The sequence below is a fragment of the Martes martes genome (genome assembly GCF_963455335.1).
Source record: "Martes martes genome assembly, chromosome: 16".
NCBI lineage: Eukaryota > Metazoa > Chordata > Mammalia > Carnivora > Mustelidae > Martes > Martes martes.
In genome coordinates this window covers 251,526-268,229 of record NC_137904.1, presented here as the reverse complement: position 1 = coordinate 268,229, position 16,704 = coordinate 251,526, and the positions used below count along the sequence as shown (strand labels likewise).

The 16,704-nt window shown below is 52.5% G+C and overlaps 1 protein-coding gene across 1 annotated transcript in view; it reads left to right on the top strand.

Moving 5' to 3' along the window:
* The window catches only part of ANKFY1 (ankyrin repeat and FYVE domain containing 1), a 71,964-nt gene that overhangs the window by 12,047 nt on the left and 43,213 nt on the right, over positions 1–16,704 (top strand). Inside the window, exons 2-3 of the mRNA XM_080827135.1 lie at positions 4,892–5,084; positions 9,151–9,269. Of these exons, the coding sequence (XP_080683261.1) occupies positions 4,892–5,084; positions 9,151–9,269 (312 nt within the window). The remainder of the gene's footprint in view (positions 1–4,891; positions 5,085–9,150; positions 9,270–16,704) is intronic.

Genomic DNA, 16,704 nt, shown 5'->3' with positions numbered 1-16,704 from the left:
AGAAAGTTTTGTGATCTCTAGAAACCCTTGTATTTGGGTATTAGAAAATTAATTCTGTTTTCCCCAATCTTTAAAACATGTATAAAGCCATATGTTTGCTTATAAGTGCACATAGACTTAAAAGTCAAATATTGCAAGGCTTACAGCAGAAAATAAGTGGTCCCATCGCTCAGTCCCGCTCGCCACACCACGCTCTTCTCTCTCCGGTGACCTCTGCGTGACAGTGCGTGTGCTGCCGTTTCCAGACACTGACTTCTTACTGTAGCGGTTAGGGGTTGCCCCTCCGAGAGGTTTCTTCAAAGCACAGCCTCCCTCCCACCTCCCCGAGTGAGTCATGCTGGCGCTTCCAAGTGCGAGAGCCTTTGCGGTTCGCCGTGGGCACTGTCAGCGCAGACTTGCGGTCCGAGGTGACGCGACGTTCGAAGCGGCTGGTTGTGCGTTGCTCAGTATTTGCTCCTCCTCTTGGACTTTGATCACTTAACACTTCTCATAACATCCCTTTGATTTGCCAGGACTTTTATCGATCAGTTTTGGTTCTTAGGTCAATAAAGCATTTGAATCCCATTCTGATCGTCAGGACTCAAAAAAATTGTGTAAACTTGGTAACAGTTACAACTGTGCATCCGGTAATCGGTAATCGTATAGCTGTGGAATGCGGGCACGCGGAGGAGAGGCTGGCGATCGTGAGGGCCCACGTGAGCGCCCACGTGAGCCACCATACCGTTGTCACTCAGTCCTGCAGGAGCTCCGGGAAGCAGCCCCTCGACCCCAGTTTACGCGTGAGCTGAAGCTCAGAGAGGTGAACCTGCCTCCGGACCCACGGCTGGTCGCCGAAACGGTTCGGACTCTTGTCAGTTTGGCTCCCAAACCCACTGTATCAGCTGTTTTCATGTATATCAATTGTTTCCAACTTTTTTTTTTTTTAAAGATTTTATTTATTTATTTGACAGCGAGAGAGAGAACACAAGCAGGGGGAGGGGAGAGGGAGAAGCAGGCTTCCCGCTGAGCAGAGAGCCCCTTGCGAGGCTCGATCCCAGGACCCCAGGATCATGACCTGAGCTGAAGGCAGAGACTTAACGACTGAGCCACCCAGAGGCCCAAGTTTTCAGCTCTTTAATTGGAGCATAAGATACATGTGGGAAAGAGCAAATCATAGCGCGTGTAGAACTCAGTGCACTCTCCAAACGGAATGTGCACTGACTACTCAGTTAGACAGCAAGGGTGTCAGCGGCACCCCAGAGGCCTCACGTTCCTCCCCAGTCCTGCCCTCCTGCTGTTCCTCCCCAGGTGGCCGCTGTCGCAACTGCTGACCCGTACATTCCCGTGGCTCCCGTGGGCCCAGGTTTGAACAGACTTTGATGCGGTTCTTGGGCATGTGTCCTTTCACACTTCCTGTTACCACTTCTGGAAGTTCAGTCCTAGTTTTTCTTCCTGTTTCTTTCTGTACAGGAAAAAAAGTATAAATCTCCTACCTTATACAGAGTGTATGAACTCAGTGCTTTGTGCTACAGACTTCTCCCTTTGAGGTCAGTAATGAAAATCCTTGGCGTGTCGGTCAGAGCCGCTGTGAAGGGCGCTCCGAACCCGGTGACTCCGTCGGTCTGTCCCGCAAGAGTAGGAGCGTGACTGAGCCCTTCCTGAGGGCTTCCGTGTACCTGTAGATGCTGTGTGCTGATATTTTTAAATATCATAGGAGGATCATTATCAGTACTGTTCTCCTTTATTTAGCTGGTGGCTTTGAGAGCACTGTTTTGTTGAAATACATGTAGGCCAAATGATGGCAGTACTTTGGGAAGAAAGTCCTCTCTTCGGACTTGTCCTCTGGTGTGGCGCTCACGAGCACAGGGGTCGGTTTGGCAGCTCCAAGCACCGTTTCGTCTTGCAGGTGCCTCCTGCTTTGTTTCTCCAGGAATACTGACTTACCCGAGACCCGCACCAGCTTTCTGCCCGGGTGCTGGTGTAACATGGGTCCTCTGGAAGAGAGGGAGAATGTGTCCTAGTAGATGTGTGAAGAAACAGTCCATTATCTGTATTTGTGTTTGTACAGATTTCTCTTAAAATACGTTTTCTGCTTATGAAAGCAGAGCATGTTTGTTACAGAATCCCTGAGACGTGTGGAGACGTGCAGTAACCACCCCCACCCCGTGAGATCTGCTGATATTTCGTGGTGTTTGTCTTTGTACTTAGCACATACGTGAATGTTTATAATAAAATTCGAATTACGGGCGCCTGGGTGGCTCGGTGGGTTGAAGCCTCTGCCTTCGGCTCGGGTCGTGATCTCGGGGTCCTGGGATCGGGCCCCGCATTGGGCTCTCTGCTCAGTGGGGAGCCTGCTTCCCCCCCCCCCTCTGCCTGTCTCTCTGCCTGCTTGTAATCTCTCTGTCGAATAAATAAATAAAATTTAAAAAAAATTCAAATTACAAAATATATTTAGTTTCACTGCCTGCTTTTTTCTGTTAATATATTATTTATCTTTGAACACATACAGACCATTACATATTTCTTAGAAAGCGTTTATTGCATAATAACTTCACAACCAAGTATCACACTTAGTTTATTCAACCTTTCTTGTGTTTTGAACCAGTTTTTGATTGTTTTCATGTTTATAAAGAATTAGTTATTGGACAGCAGGGGGTGGGGGAGGGATGGAGATGGGGAGAGGCCAGGAATCCTCTCTTATAAAACCGGATTGTCCTTGTTCAGCTGAATTGATCGACTATTTAGTGATCCTTTGTGTATCTGACCCTGTGCCGGGCTCTGAGATGTGGATGTGAATTCTTTCAAGTTGGAGAGCAGATACGATGAGTGAGAGCCTGAACTGAGTCATTGTGGGTGTGGGGATACAGAAGACAGAAGGATTCCCAGAGATTTTTATGTGGGAAAAAGCCCTGACTTTTGTAGGGTTGGGGTCCCGTGAGTGAGAGAGAGACATTTAAGATGACTCCCACATTTTCTCTTCACATAACTGGGCTAGACGGTGGCATCATTTATTAGTTTAGGGACCATACAGAGGCAGAGCACATTTGCTCAGAGTTTTGTCCCGGGCACATGGAGCTTGAGGTGCCCATGGTCCACGAGAGAGTGGTGTCACTTAGGCAGATGGCGAGATGAAGCTAAGAACAGAAATCCCGACCACAGAGATGTGCCCCTGGATCGTTGGCACTGGGGTTGTGGCCCAGCTGCAGAGTCTGACCAGTGGAGCTGCCTTGGGAGGACAGACAGCTACGATGAGGCCGGGGTAGGACTCTGGGGAGCGGCAGTGGTCCGCGGTGGGAGGCCCACAGGGAAGCATGGGGAAGACGGAGAACCAGAATTAGAAAGAGGGTGGCATCATGGTTGCTGGAAAAAAAAAAATCTTCACATGTAGTGTAGTAGGTCCAGGAGGAGAACCATCCAGTGTCCGATGGACTGCTAGTTAGGTCATTGTAGAGAGGCGTTTCAAGGGGATGGTGGGGACACAGGAGGGAGTGACGGGAGAGTAGGGCGAGGAAGGGGTGTACGGTAGCTAGATGTGCAAGGACACGGGTCAGGTGAGCTGTGGAGTGAGGGTTTTGCTTTCCCAGGGTCTTGAGCAGGTGTATGTGTTGAGGAGGAGGACCGAGTTGGAAGAGGTGGAAGTTGCCAAGAAGGGAGGTTGGTGCCAAAGCAGAGGGCCCGAGCAGGGTGACGGGTTTGGAGGCCAGGCTGAGGGGTCGCGCGCTTGCGTAGCAGGGAGGTCCTTGCCCTGAGCAAGCACCGGGCGGCTGGTGCGGCCGGAGTTGTTGACGGCAGCTCGGTTTTCTCAAGACACGGAGAATGAGGCAGGTTGCGTGGGACGTGGGCTTGAGGGCAGTGTCAGGATTTGCAGTGTCGGAAGGGGTGGGAAGGGGGAAAGGGGCCAAGGCCCAGGGGCAGGAGCAGCACGTGGTCAGAGATCCGGGTCTGTGGCCGTGATCTGTGGTGAGCACTGGTGAGCGCGGTGCTGTGAGCCCCAGCAGGGCTCTGGAGCACAGGGAACGGAGAGGGAGGTTTCGTGACCGTGGACTTCCCTGGCGTCCTAAGTTACTTGCTGTGGATTCTCACACGTCTGCGCTTTCCTTCTCGTGCGCCTAGAGCTGTAGTTCTGTGTTTGATGGTTGGCATTGCTGTTGTAACCCTAAAAGTTTGCTTTCCCCAGCAAACTGAAGGCTCCGAGGAGAGAGCTCTGACCTTGCTTACCGTTGTGCAGTGTCTGGGACCTAGGAGACGCTCAGCAAATGTTTGTTGAATTTCCGAACCAGCCTTTTTAATCCGGCTCAGCATGCCTGTGGACGTGACTTGCTTTCACTGGAACCATCATCGGCTGCTGCTTTCCTGAAGGGGGGAGGTCGCGTGGCGTGGGATGGTGGGTGACGGACCACAGGCGGGAGAGTGCCAGGCCCTTACCAGGGCCCCCGCCCGCCCGCTGCGGGCCCGCCCGCTAAGCCTCAGCCTCTCTCGGCCCAGCACCCTCACCCGGGCTGTGCGGCTAGTGATTGTGCCAACCTCACAGGGTGTTTCTGAAGTTGCCTGAGAGAGTTTGCGTGGCACGTGGAGGAATCAGTTTTCACTCCCGGTGATTTTGGTAATCTTTCCTCGAGACTCGCGGCTTCATGATGAAGGATTTGCAGGGCAGGAGCCTGGAACATCTTCCGTGTGTCTGTTCCTTGTCATTTCTTGAGTATCGATCTTTAGAGAAACTCCTGGACCACGAGGGTCTTTCTGGCCCAGTGACGCCGTGGCCGCCGTTAACAGAGCCATTACGGGTGTCGCCGGGAGTATCACTAAGAAAGGAGCGTCACCAAGAAACCGTGCTTTCGTGGTGGTCCTGTCTGTGGGGTGCCGTCCGCGCCACACCTGCCATAGTAAAGCTGCGGCTTTGTCTCCCTCGCAGAGGAGGTGGCCAAGCTGGAGAAGCACTTGATGCTTCTCCGACAGGAGTACGTGAAGCTGCAGAAGACGCTGGCGGAGACGGAGAAGAGATGCGCGCTTCTGGCTGCACAGGCGGACAAGGAGAGCAGCAGCGAGTCCTTCATCAGCCGCCTGCTGGCGACCGTGGCCGGCCTCTGCGAGCAGGAGCAGTACAGGTGAGCCGCGCCACCGGCCGCCCCGTAACCGCTCGCTCTCTTCCTCTCTCAGCAGGTGCCGGCAGCCCTGTAGTCCCTGGGGGGTAGGCTCTTCGGGGCGAGATTTTGTTTCTTTTATTTCCTGCTTGTTTTTAGCGCAGAGCATAGGGAGTCACAGTGATCGCATCGACAGGGCAGACAGGAAGTAGCTTACGTGTCCAGGGACTCAGAGAGAAGGGTCCCTTCCTCTTGGGATGGCCCAGGAAGGAGTCTTGGCGCAAGCGGGCAGGCTGGCGTGATCGAGGACGGCGTCTGGAGCCGCACAGCCTGTGTTAGCGGCTCAGCGGGCACCTGCTGGCTGCGTGGTCTGAAGCTGTAGGACGTGCTTCGTCTCCTCACCCGTGAGGTGGGGATTCTGTGGGTTACCGTTGTGTTCCCGTGAGGACTAAATTAATAAGTCCGTGTAAGTACTTAGATCGACGTCTGGCACGTAGTAGCTGTTGTTACTGAGTTTCGAGGTGAGTGTTCGAGGCCGGGCAGGGTTCGGGAGATGGAGACAGCCGTGTTACCAGCAGGGAGGCTGAGAACAGGCTGAGGTGTGGGAGCATGCAGAGCACGCAGGGGACGGGAGGGACCGTCTTGGGGTACGTGTCCCTGGAGGGGACGCTGGGAGAGGCGGGAAAGGTAGGGGGATTTGAATTGGGCGGCCAAGGTGGGACATTTGGACTTGATCTTCTAGGCAGTATGGGATAGTGTTTTGAGCTGTTGGACTGTTACCGTCAAAGTGGTGTTTCAGGAAGGGGAACCTGCTGGCATTGTGTAGGCAGCACCGTGCAGAGAAGGGAGCCCCGCAGTGACAGGGCTGTTGTGCATCGTCCAGACCGGAGAGGAAGGAGGGCTGAGTCGGGACGGTGGCAGGGGGTATGGAGAAGAGACGTGGGCTTGGACGTGCACGCAGGGGAGTTCGGCTGCGGAGGAGACGGGCAGTCAGGCTAGCTAAGCCTTAGTACAATCCCAAAATAAATGATGACATTTGAAATAGATCAAAATCCGGGGGCGCCTGGGTGGCTCGGTTGGTGAAGCGTCTGCCTTCGGCTCAGGTCATAGTCCCAGGGTCCTGGAATCGAGCCCTGCGTCAGGCTCCCTGCTCGGCCAGGAGTCTGTTCTCCCTCTGCCCCTACCCCCTGCTCAAGCGCGCTCACTCTCTTGCTCACACGTGCATGCTCTTTCTCATTAAAAAAAAAAAAAAAGATCAAAATCTAGAACTGCTGTCTTTCAACTTAATTATTTATAAAAGAAAGAAAAATTTAATACCCCAAACAGAGGAAGTACATACTCTGAGTAAAGGGCAGCCTTTTATTTTATTTTATTTTTATATTTTTTGTTTATTTGACACAGAGAGAGGGATCACAAGTAGGCAGGGCAGCACACAGAGAGAGAGCGAGGGGGAAGCAGGCTCCCTGCTGAGCAGAGATCCCGATGTGGGGCTCGATCCCAGGAGTCTGGGATCATGACCTGAGCTGAAGGCAGAGGCTTAACCCACTGAGCCACCCAGGCGCCCCAAGGGCAGCCTTTTAAATTGTGAAGTGGGCTTGTGAAGTGTAGTTTATCGCCTCTCATCTTCCCCTTTTTTCCGTGGACCGGTGGACACTGGTTCCCCTGGTGCGGGAAGCCTGACCTGTTTCTGTTGTGGGCACTTCTTGTCCACTTCCAGGCTCGTGTCCCTGAGAGCTCCCATCGTTCGTTCATGTTCTCTGTCACTTCTCCGTCGCGTGCATCCATTCTGCCGTGGTCGCTCCGGGAGGCCGTGGCAGGGAGCCGGGCGCGCAGTGCGGGTGCGACGGCTGCAGTGGGCCTCCCCTGCGCGGCCGAAGCCTGTCCCTCACCCAGTGCAGCCTGGAGATCAGTGGGGCACAGGGCGTTCCGGGAGGACTTGAGCTTCGGACACGGAGGACCGGGAGTTGGACGATCCCTTTCTAAAGCAGGCGGTCCTTTTCCAAAACAAGGAGAAAACCCACCATGAAGCTTTGTCCGTCATGTGCGTTCTGTTGAAGAGTTTAAATGGTACTTGTCTGTGCATCTCAGTAGCTCGAGTAATTGAAGAGTGGGTATTAAAGGGTTTTTAAACTGAGAAATGTGGAAGAAATTGGTCACTTTAATTTTACTTAAGTTCAGGAGAAGGCTTTTGTCCCTTAAAATAGTTAAAAGTGATGGTAATACATCATTTTTCTAGCGATCAAGCTTACGGGGTTCTCTTGGTGTTTGAGAAACTAGCAGGAAGCTCTTTATTTATGCTTTCTCTCCAGTAACAGCATCCTAGTATGTGTATTTTACAGGGAAAAGCTCTTTGACTGGAATGAAAATTTTAAAGATTTTTATTATTTATTTGAGAGAGAGAGAGCACAAGCGGGAGGAGGGGCAGAGGGAGAGGGAGAAGCAGGCTCCCCACTGAGCAGAGGGCCTGATGTGGGGCTCCATGCCGGGACCCTGAGATCATGACCTGAGCCCAAGGTAGACGCTGCCCCGACTGAGCCACTCAGGTGCCCCTAGAATGAAAATTTAAAAACATTACTAGCCTCCTAATCGTTTCTGCGTAGAGTTCTCAGAAACGTATCCAGTCTTCCATTTTTGAATTGTATTTGTAGAAATTGTTATTATTAGAAATTATTAATGAGGTCCTTGTCTGTATTTTCATTTCCCCTGTTTGGCCTGACATTCATGAATATGTAGAAACATTCATTTTTATGATTTTGTGACTAAAAGTCAATCAGTGGCTGAAACAGGAAACAATAAGTCTTCATTTAAGTTCCTACAATTTAATACTTTATACATAAATTCAGAGTTTAAAAATCATTTGTGTTCTATGAACAGCTTCCTGCTTTCACTGGGTTTTAGAAATTTAGCAAAGAGTATGATTTGTTGTATTTTAAGTAAAATACTTGTTTCTTTTTACTGATGGATTAATAACGTTCTGCTGTTTTGAGTAGTTTGTAGTAATTGGAAATACCGAGTATCCTTCGCTCCTCTGATCTAACGTGATTAGTGGCTGCTTGGTCTTCAGAGGACCGGAAGCGCTCGCAGGCCTGCAGCCTGGGTGGTGCACTCGTGGATGCGCCGCGTCTGCGTCCACACGAACAGAAACAGAATCCTGCTTGGGGCTCCTCTTAAGTGGATGCGTTAATTCATGTCATAGATTTTTTTTCTTTTTATTGTAGTGACTTTTGTGTCTTTAGCTTGTGAAGGTTTCCAAGCCCACACGTTTTGAAGGGGCGTGTGAAAACAGAAGAACTTGTACGTACACAGGATGGTGATAATTAATGACTCTGGATTAGTGCTGCCGGCAAAGCCATGTGGCACATGGCTGTGTCGGCCCAGTGGGTCACCCGGAGGTTTTTGTTAAATGCCCAGACGCTTTCCTCCCTCAGCATTTGACATTTCAGAGTCAAATATAAATATTTGAAAAGGTCTTCTCACAGTAATGATTTGTCATAAATATGGAAATGTGTTTGAAAAAAATATTTCTCCTACCCCATTTCTTTCTAAATGGTTGAGCAGAACGTGTCCCGTAATAGGTCGGAATGTTTCTGTCAAGAACGGGAGTGTAGACGTTGGTTTCACGCTCCGGACTGCTTGGTCACAGCCAGTTTGTAGTGTTCTGCGTCCCCTTGCTTGACCGTCACTGGGTCCAGTGTGCAGCTCCGTGGCCCCAGAGCCTGTGTCCTGGTCTCCACGTTTTCCTCCTCTCCCTGATGATTCACCTCCGTTTAGTCTGCACGAAACCTCTTCTACATTTTATATGAATATTGATCATTCTGTCTAACCAGTAGGTTTGCCACCTCTTGAGTCCCATAGGGAAAAGCAGAAGGTCCCATGTGAACCACAGTTGGAAGTATAGGCGTGTGAGGCGACGTGTATCGCACGCACGGCCCATTAGATTCACTGCTGGCGCAGGGCCATACCTGCGCTGGTTTCTTCTTTTCCAGGTACATGGGGATCAGTCCGTGCGTGTTCCCATCATTTCTGAGTCCTTGCTGTACCTCATCGTGGTGACGTTTCTCTTTATTCTGTGGGTGTTTTTCTTCCCCAGTGATCTGAAGATAAAGGTTGGGGACAGGCACATCCGTGCTCACAAGTTTGTGCTGGCGGCCCGCAGCGACAGCTGGAGTCTGGCTACTTTGTCTTCCACCGAGGAGCTGGACCTATCAGGTGAGCCTCTGCCCTGCCCGTGGGGGACGTGTTGGTGCTTCCGTGGAAGTGGGAAACTTTCTTACCGACTGGTGGTGGCCGTGAGCCGGTTGAATGATGCGTGAAGTCAGCAGATCGAGCACAGCACGTCTGTGTGATCCCTGACTGCAAGTCCCACATCCGTGGGTACCGGCAGTGTTCTTGTGTCCGTACAAGATAGATGTCTGTCCAGAAACTCTTTTCCTGTAATGTTATAAATGCGGGAGCGTGTGTAGAGGGAAGCGTTTGCTTCTACTCCTAGAACGCGTCTGGGTGTTCAGTTGCTCAAGACTCCATCCTGGTTGCCAAGTGTCCTCCTGCCGTGCGGGGACCGACCGCGGAAGCAGGGTTACTGCCAAGGACGGCGTCGTCGTCCTCTAGCGGTGAAGGGCGACCACCAGACTTCAGAATTGGAACAGCGGCATGGAGCTGTTTGATGTGTGACTTAATTGTTTTATGCCCTATTGTGTTGTGTAGAGTTTGGGTAAATAGGGTGGTAAGTAGACTTTAAAAGAATCACTTTCAAAAGTTTGCTTCAGAATTGCATTTTCATTTAGTACTTAACCTAACTGCTTTTTTAAAACCGAATTTTAAATTTAATTCTTTTATGAATAGTCACGAGAATTATAACACATGGTAAGGCAACTCCCAGGCAGTGGGGTAATGAGTTACTTGCAGATTTTATTTATTATCTGTGTGAAAATGCTGCAGAATCACGTCTTTCTGCAAAAGGTTTGCCAGTTCAGAAGGTGCTGTTTTCCATGTGTGGTGCTGGGAGCACTGAAACGATTACAACCGTGTCCTGCCCGTGGAGAAGCGGGTTACACGGGTCACATCGGGCCAGGGCTCTGCCAACGACAGTGCAGTGGCTTCGCGTCGCCGGCGCAGATGGCCCGCGTGGGCTGACGGCCGAGCAGTGCTGTGGAGCGCGGGTCGGTGTTCACCGCAGGGGCTCGGGGGGGCAGACGGCGATGCTTTTCCACCGTGAGTGAACGCCGTTGCTTGAGGATCGTTTTTAGGGTTTAACCTGCGACCTGTGGTTCAGAGTTGCAAACACACAATTATCTACGTGTGGATACACTTGTGTGTGCGACAGCGCATCTGCTTGGGAAACAGCACACTTCTGTGCGACAGAAGTCTCCGAGCACAGCTTTCCTTGGAGGCCATTTATCTTCAACCCCCGTACAGCAGAACAGTGGGGAACTTTTGAAGCCCATTCACAAGGGGCATGAGAGGGTCTCAGTTTCAGTGGCTGACGAGATACTTTACAAAGACTAGAAGAGATGATGAGACATGGGAAATAGTCTGCCAAGAAAGAGGTTCGGAGTGCATTGTCATCTTCAGCTGTCTGTTAAAACGTTATCACAGATTGACAGTCCAGTGGTCTGAGGCCCTTGGAATTGGTACTCTCGCACATGGCCAGTCATGCTATGAATGGCTCTGGGTGTCTGAGAAAGCAGAGAGCTGAGCTGTACAGGGGTCTTTCTTGGGACCACATCGTGGGACTGTCAGGCGGATTCTGCCGTAGGTAATTCAGCAGTGAAGGTGATATCAGAGTTTCTTGTGTAATTGTGAAATATTGAATGCAATCAAAATGCGTAAGAATGGAGAACAAGCAAAACCACTTAAGAACACAGGCACTTGCAGTAAGGTATAAAAGGCCTAATTCAAACATTAAAAATTTGCTTTTACTTTTTTAGAACATTATAACATTTAAGAGCAGCTTTAACTCAGTGACTGACCACAGACTGCATCACTGTGAATCAGGAGATGAGGAAATGTTTAGTTTAAGAAAGTATCACGTTGGGGCACCCGTGAGCTCAGTGGATTAAAGCCTCTGACTTCGGCTCGGGTCATGATCCGGGGTCCTGGGATCGAGCCCCGCATTGGGCTCTCTGCTCAGCGGGGAGCCTGCTTCTCCCTCTCTCTCTGCCTGCCTCTCTGCCTGCTTGTGATCTCTCTGTCAAATAAATAAAATCTTAAAAAAAAAAAAAAGAAATATCATGTTTATGCCTTTAAATGTCCTTGGAGCCCCTGCTGTTGTACGTCCCGAGCATGGTCTGAGCCCGGCTGTGCCGTCGGCTCTCAGAAGTGATCCACAGCGGGGCAGACGTCCTGTGGCTTTGGTGGACGAGGCACTTGCCAAGGTGGCCGACGGTGAAGCCTGTGGCATCGTCACAGGGAGGTGAGGCGAAGACGGACCCATTCCCGTCTGCTGTGTGTTTGGCCCGGCAGGCCTGCTGCGTGGCCTAGGGCGGTGCGGGTGCGGCTGCCCAGATTGGTTGTAGTCTCCGGAGCCGCGTGTGTGTTCCGCTGTACGCGGTTGGAGGGAGATTGGAAATCGGCTCTCGTAAACAAGTGCGTGAACAGCACAGAGGCGACGTTTCAGCTGGTTGAACTTTTCCACGCTAGTGGAGTTGATCACATCGTTCCATGAACACGCGGGTGTTTTGTTTCTCGGCGCTGTTCCGGCCGCCGCGTGGACCGCGGGTGCTTCCAGGCGCTAGGGACGCAGCCGTGAGCAAGATTTAAATTCCTGTTTGCACGGAACTTACATTCTTAGATTGGTTTTCTGAGTTCCACGTTTTCTTTGGAAGTTCTTGGGTAACGGGTATTCCTTAAAACTCAAGGTAAGCACAACTTTGTGCTGTCATTGTGCGTATTTTAACCGTGTCGGTGGAGAGGCGGCGGGGCATTAAAGGCGCAGTGTGTAAGCCGTGTTCGGAGAGGTGAGCGTTTCCCTGACCCCCGCGCAGCTCAGAGCGCACGCCGGGTCGCGTCTGGGCCGCTGCGCAGGTCGGACTGTGGGAACGTGTCCGACCCAAACTCAGGAACATCCCACAGCGTCACTAGCCGGTGTCCCCCAAGTCCGTGAGGGTCATGGGAGACCAGGCGAGAACCCGTCAGATCCGAGGTCAAGGGCACGGTGAGCGGCAGCGTGGCTTCTGGACCGTCGAGAGGACGTGAAGGGGGAGATGGGTGGCATTCGGGAAGGTCTGCAGGTAGACGCCGCCGCTGTGTCAGTCCCAATACCCTGGTTTTGCTTGTCGTCCTGTGGCGGTGTGAGGCCTTACAGAGGAAGGTGAGTGAGGCGCGTCTGGGAACTCGGTAACCTTCTTGTAAGTCTGAAATTGTTTCGAAGCACAAAGATGAAGGACGTATAAACGTGCTTTTTATTTTTTTATTGTTTGAACCCTAAAGATACGTTTGTGGAGATACTGAGTGGCCACCTGGGAAGAGAGAGAGTCTCGGTCTCTCCAGACCTGTGTAGAGCTTCTTGGCAAGCGAAACGGACGTGGGGCTCCGCGTGTGCCTTCTCCAGCAGAGCTCTCGGCCTCCCCGGCGCAGTGGCGCAACTGCCCGCCGTGAGGCGTCTGGCTTCCCTGGGCCGAGTCCCCGTCCTTCAGGCCCTTCCCAGACCCAGAGGGCCCCGTCCTCCCTCCTCTGGGCGCGGAGGCCGCCCCCGGAGGCCGCCCTGGGCCTGGGGAGCGAGCGGAGCGCACTCGCGGGCGTCCGCTGGGCTGCCCTTAAGGCAAACCCAGCCAGACGGGATCTGTCCCTGCCGTGACAAGTGTTCGCTCCGGGTGGCTCCGCCCCGGGGGCCCATCACGCCGTCGCCTCCGGCTGTGGCCGCGGGAGTCTGGAAGGATGCCCGCCAGTGCTCGGTACCCTCCCCGCCCGCGCGGGGCCCGGTCCGTCCTCCGTGCAGGCTGACTGCGCTCCCTGTGACTGGCGGTGGTGGGAGTGACAACAGGGGGGCGCCCGGGGGCTCAGTCGGTGAAGCGTCCGCCTTCGGCTCAGGGCATGGTCCCAGGGTCCCTGGATTGAGCCCCGCATCGGGGGATCGGGGGTGGGTCTCTGCTCCGCGGGGAGCCCACTTCTCCCTCTGCCTGCCGCTCCCCTGCTTGTGCGCTCTCTCTCTCTCTTTTTCGGACAAATAAATCCTAAGAAAATAGAGAAGTGGCGGCAGTTCCTCCGGACACAGGTCCGCGGACGCGTGGTGACGTCCTCCCCGGTCCTCTTCGAGACAGCCAGCTGCCGCGTCCTGCGGTGTCCGGGACGTCAGCCTCGCGGGCTGCTGCTGGCGGCCCCCACCCCTCGCCAGAGAGTCCCCGGGAGCCTCAGGAGGTCTGTCCCCGCTGTGGCGCGGCCCCACTCACTCTTGGGGTCGGTCTCGTGCTTTTCTCATATTGGCTGCGTTAACTCTGTGTTTTCGTGGAAGCTGCTCTTTTACTGCCTGTAACAGCTGCGGTCTAGTGGAGTCACGGCCTCGGGGACCAGGCTCTGCGCACCCCGCCCGTATCCCCGCTCTCGCGTCTAGAAGGGCATTTTCGGGCGAGTTCTGTTATTGCCTCCCTTTCCACGGAGGAGGAAACTGAGGTTTCCTGTGGAGCCGGAGTCACTCGAAGCACTCCCTGCTCGCACAGTAGGAAGGATGCGACCTGGGGTGGGGACCCAGCCCCTTCGGCTGCAGAATCCGCTCCATTAACCCCAGTGTCATGTGGCCTCTCGCTTTGGGTCTCTTTCGTTTCCAACTTCATCGAGATGCAAAGGAAGTGAAATAAATTATCCAAAGTAAAAGTGTACAGTTTGGTCACTTTTGACCTAATTGTGAAACCACTGCCACGTGGACTGGCAAACACTTTCACCTCCTGAAAATTCGCCTCGCATACGTTTGTAACCCACCCCTTTTCCATCCGCATCCCAGGCGCCCAGTGACTGGCTTCCGTTCCTTATAGGTCAGCTTGCGTTTTCTGAACTTGTGTGAGGACAGACTCACGGAGCGTGTACTGCGTGTTGCCGGCTTCATTCACTCAGCATACGGATCGGGACGTCCGTCTACGGTCTCTCTGTCACGGTTTCAGGGCCCGTTCCCTGTCCCCGCTGAGTGGCATCCGCGTGTGCGTGTGCTGCCGGCTGCGGTTTTGGGGACCTGCGGGTGGACGCTTGGTTGGTGCAAACAGTCTGTGTGCTCGACTGGATGTGTTTGTGTGTCTCTGGGGTGAGTACTTAGGGGTGACTAAGTTTAGTGTTGGGGTCTCCCGAAAATGGATGAGATGGAGGTAGCCTGCCCAGCCCACGAGCAGTGTGCGCCAGAGCTCCGGGGCTCCAGAGCCTTCCTGACCTCGTAGGCACGTCACCGTACGAAGGGATGTGGGGTGTGGTGTGGCGCTGAGGACCAGTAACGGTGAATGTTGTCTCGTGTTCTTGGTCGTTTGTGTGGCTTCTTTTGGGACGTGTAGGTTCACATCTTTTGCCCTTTGAAAAATTGGCCTGTCTTCTCAGTTTTGGGTTGTAAGCATTCTGTGTAGAGTCTGGCTGCAGGTTGCTTGTCTGAAAGCAGGACTCTGCCTCGCTCCTGGTTGCAGAGGGAGGCAGTGGGGTCTTTCGTCACTCCACACCCCTGTTGCTTGTAGGGTTTTCATACATGTGCTTTACCAACCTGAGGATTCCTAGTGTTTTGAGATGTTCTAGGACGTGGTTTTGAGTTTTGTCACTTTTTTTTTCTGTCTACTAAAATGATTCTTCAGTTTTTATTCTCTTTATGCTGTTAATATAGCGAATTACGTAGATTTTTCCAATGTTAAACTAGTTTTGCGTTCCTGGTCTAAATGCCACATGGTCACTGTGTATTGTCATCTAAGTGTTGGACTTTACAGTTGTTGTTGTTGTTGTTTTTTAAAGATTTTATTTATTTATTTGAGAGAGAGAGAGAGAGAGAGAGAGAGAGAGAAACAGCATGAGAGGGGAGAGGGTCAGAGGGAGAAGCAGGCTCCCCGCTGAGCCAGGAGCCCGATGAGACACCCAGGCGCCCAGGACTAATTTCTAATTTAATTCCGTTATTATCAGAGAACATGTTTTTTATGACTTTGACCATTTTAGATTTATTGAGACTTGTTCTGCCACTCGCGTATGGTCTGTCTCGGTGAGCGTAAGTGCACTTGAGAAGAAAGCGTGTTCTGCGGTTGTTGGAGATGGCGCTTCTTACGTGTCCTTTAGGGCAAGGGGTTTAGTGATGGTGTTCGGACCTTCTGTGTGTGTTCTTCTTCTCTTGTGTCCGGTTCTGTCAGTGCCTGGAAGGTGGGTGTTAATGTCTGTAATTTTGGGATTGTCAGTGTCTCCCTTCAGTTCTGCTCATTTTTGCTTCATGGGTTTTGGGTCTTGTCATTATACACATACACACTTATTATGACTTCCCGATGACGTGTGGCTTTTATCATTTTGAAGTGCTAAAGTTTATTTCTGCTGGTGCTGTAGGTCTTGAAGTCTCTTTCTGACAGGAGATCATCCCTGCGGCCTCCCGCACTTACTGTTTGTATTTGTTTACTGTCACCTGATGTGTATCTTTCTGTTCAGATGTGTCCCTTGTGGGCAGCACACACGGAGGTTCTGCTGTGCTGTGTCTTCGGGCTCTCCTGTCTCGGCGGAGGGCTCACACCGTCAGCATTTAATGTGGTTACGTCTGTAATGAAGGTACCGTTTTGTTTTCTGTTTGACCCCGGTTTTTTCTTTTTTTTTCTGGGTTTCTCTTTTTCTTGCCTCCTTTTGGACAATTTGGATATTTAGTATTCCGTTTGGAGTTTTTAAAAGATTTATTTATTTTTAGTGACAGCACGCGCGTGCACAGGTGGGAGGGCAGAGGGAGAACGAGAGAGTCTTCAGCAGACCCCACACTGGGTGCGGGTTCCGCACAGGCCTGGATCTCAGGAGCTGAGATGACATCACAAGCCGGAACCAGGAGTTGGCAGCTCATGGGCTGTGCCGTGCAGGTGCCTCCCCGCACCCCGTATCTCTTTAAGGATTGGTTTATTTGCAGACAGAGAACTCCCTGCAGGTTTACTGACTGTTTGCCGTCCTCTCTTCGTGCCGTGTTCAGTGGTGGGTCGCGGGCAGAGTTCCTCGACTCCGGCGGTGTTTTGGGCTCGAATTCTCTCTTCTGGGAGCTGTACTGTGCACCGCGGGGTACTGACCCGCCCGACGCCGAGAGCACGCCCCGTTCTGCCACCCGGAAGCACTGCTGGACGCCACGAGGGCTCATCGGGGGAGCAGGATGGGCCCTGGCTGGGAACTACCGTGGGGCTCATACCCGTGCCGCCCACTTGCTGCAGAGGGTCTGCAGTGTGTCCGTTGCCGCGGTCGGTCTGTCCTCGGCGGCCGAGTCGGTCCGGCCCGTTCCGGTTCCACCACGGCCCTTTAGGGTGGAGCCTCACACGCGTTCGTGGGTGTCCCCGGAAAATCCCACCGACACGGCCGCTCGTGCCTCCGCACACTGAACAGGGTTCCAAAGTCGTTCACGTTTACTCAGATACTTCTCTTTCTTTCCTTCTTCCTTCATTTGTCAAGATGCGCGCTTCCCTCTCGTATCATCCCTTCATCCTGAGGAACGTCCTCCAGCACGTCTCGTAGACCGGCTCTG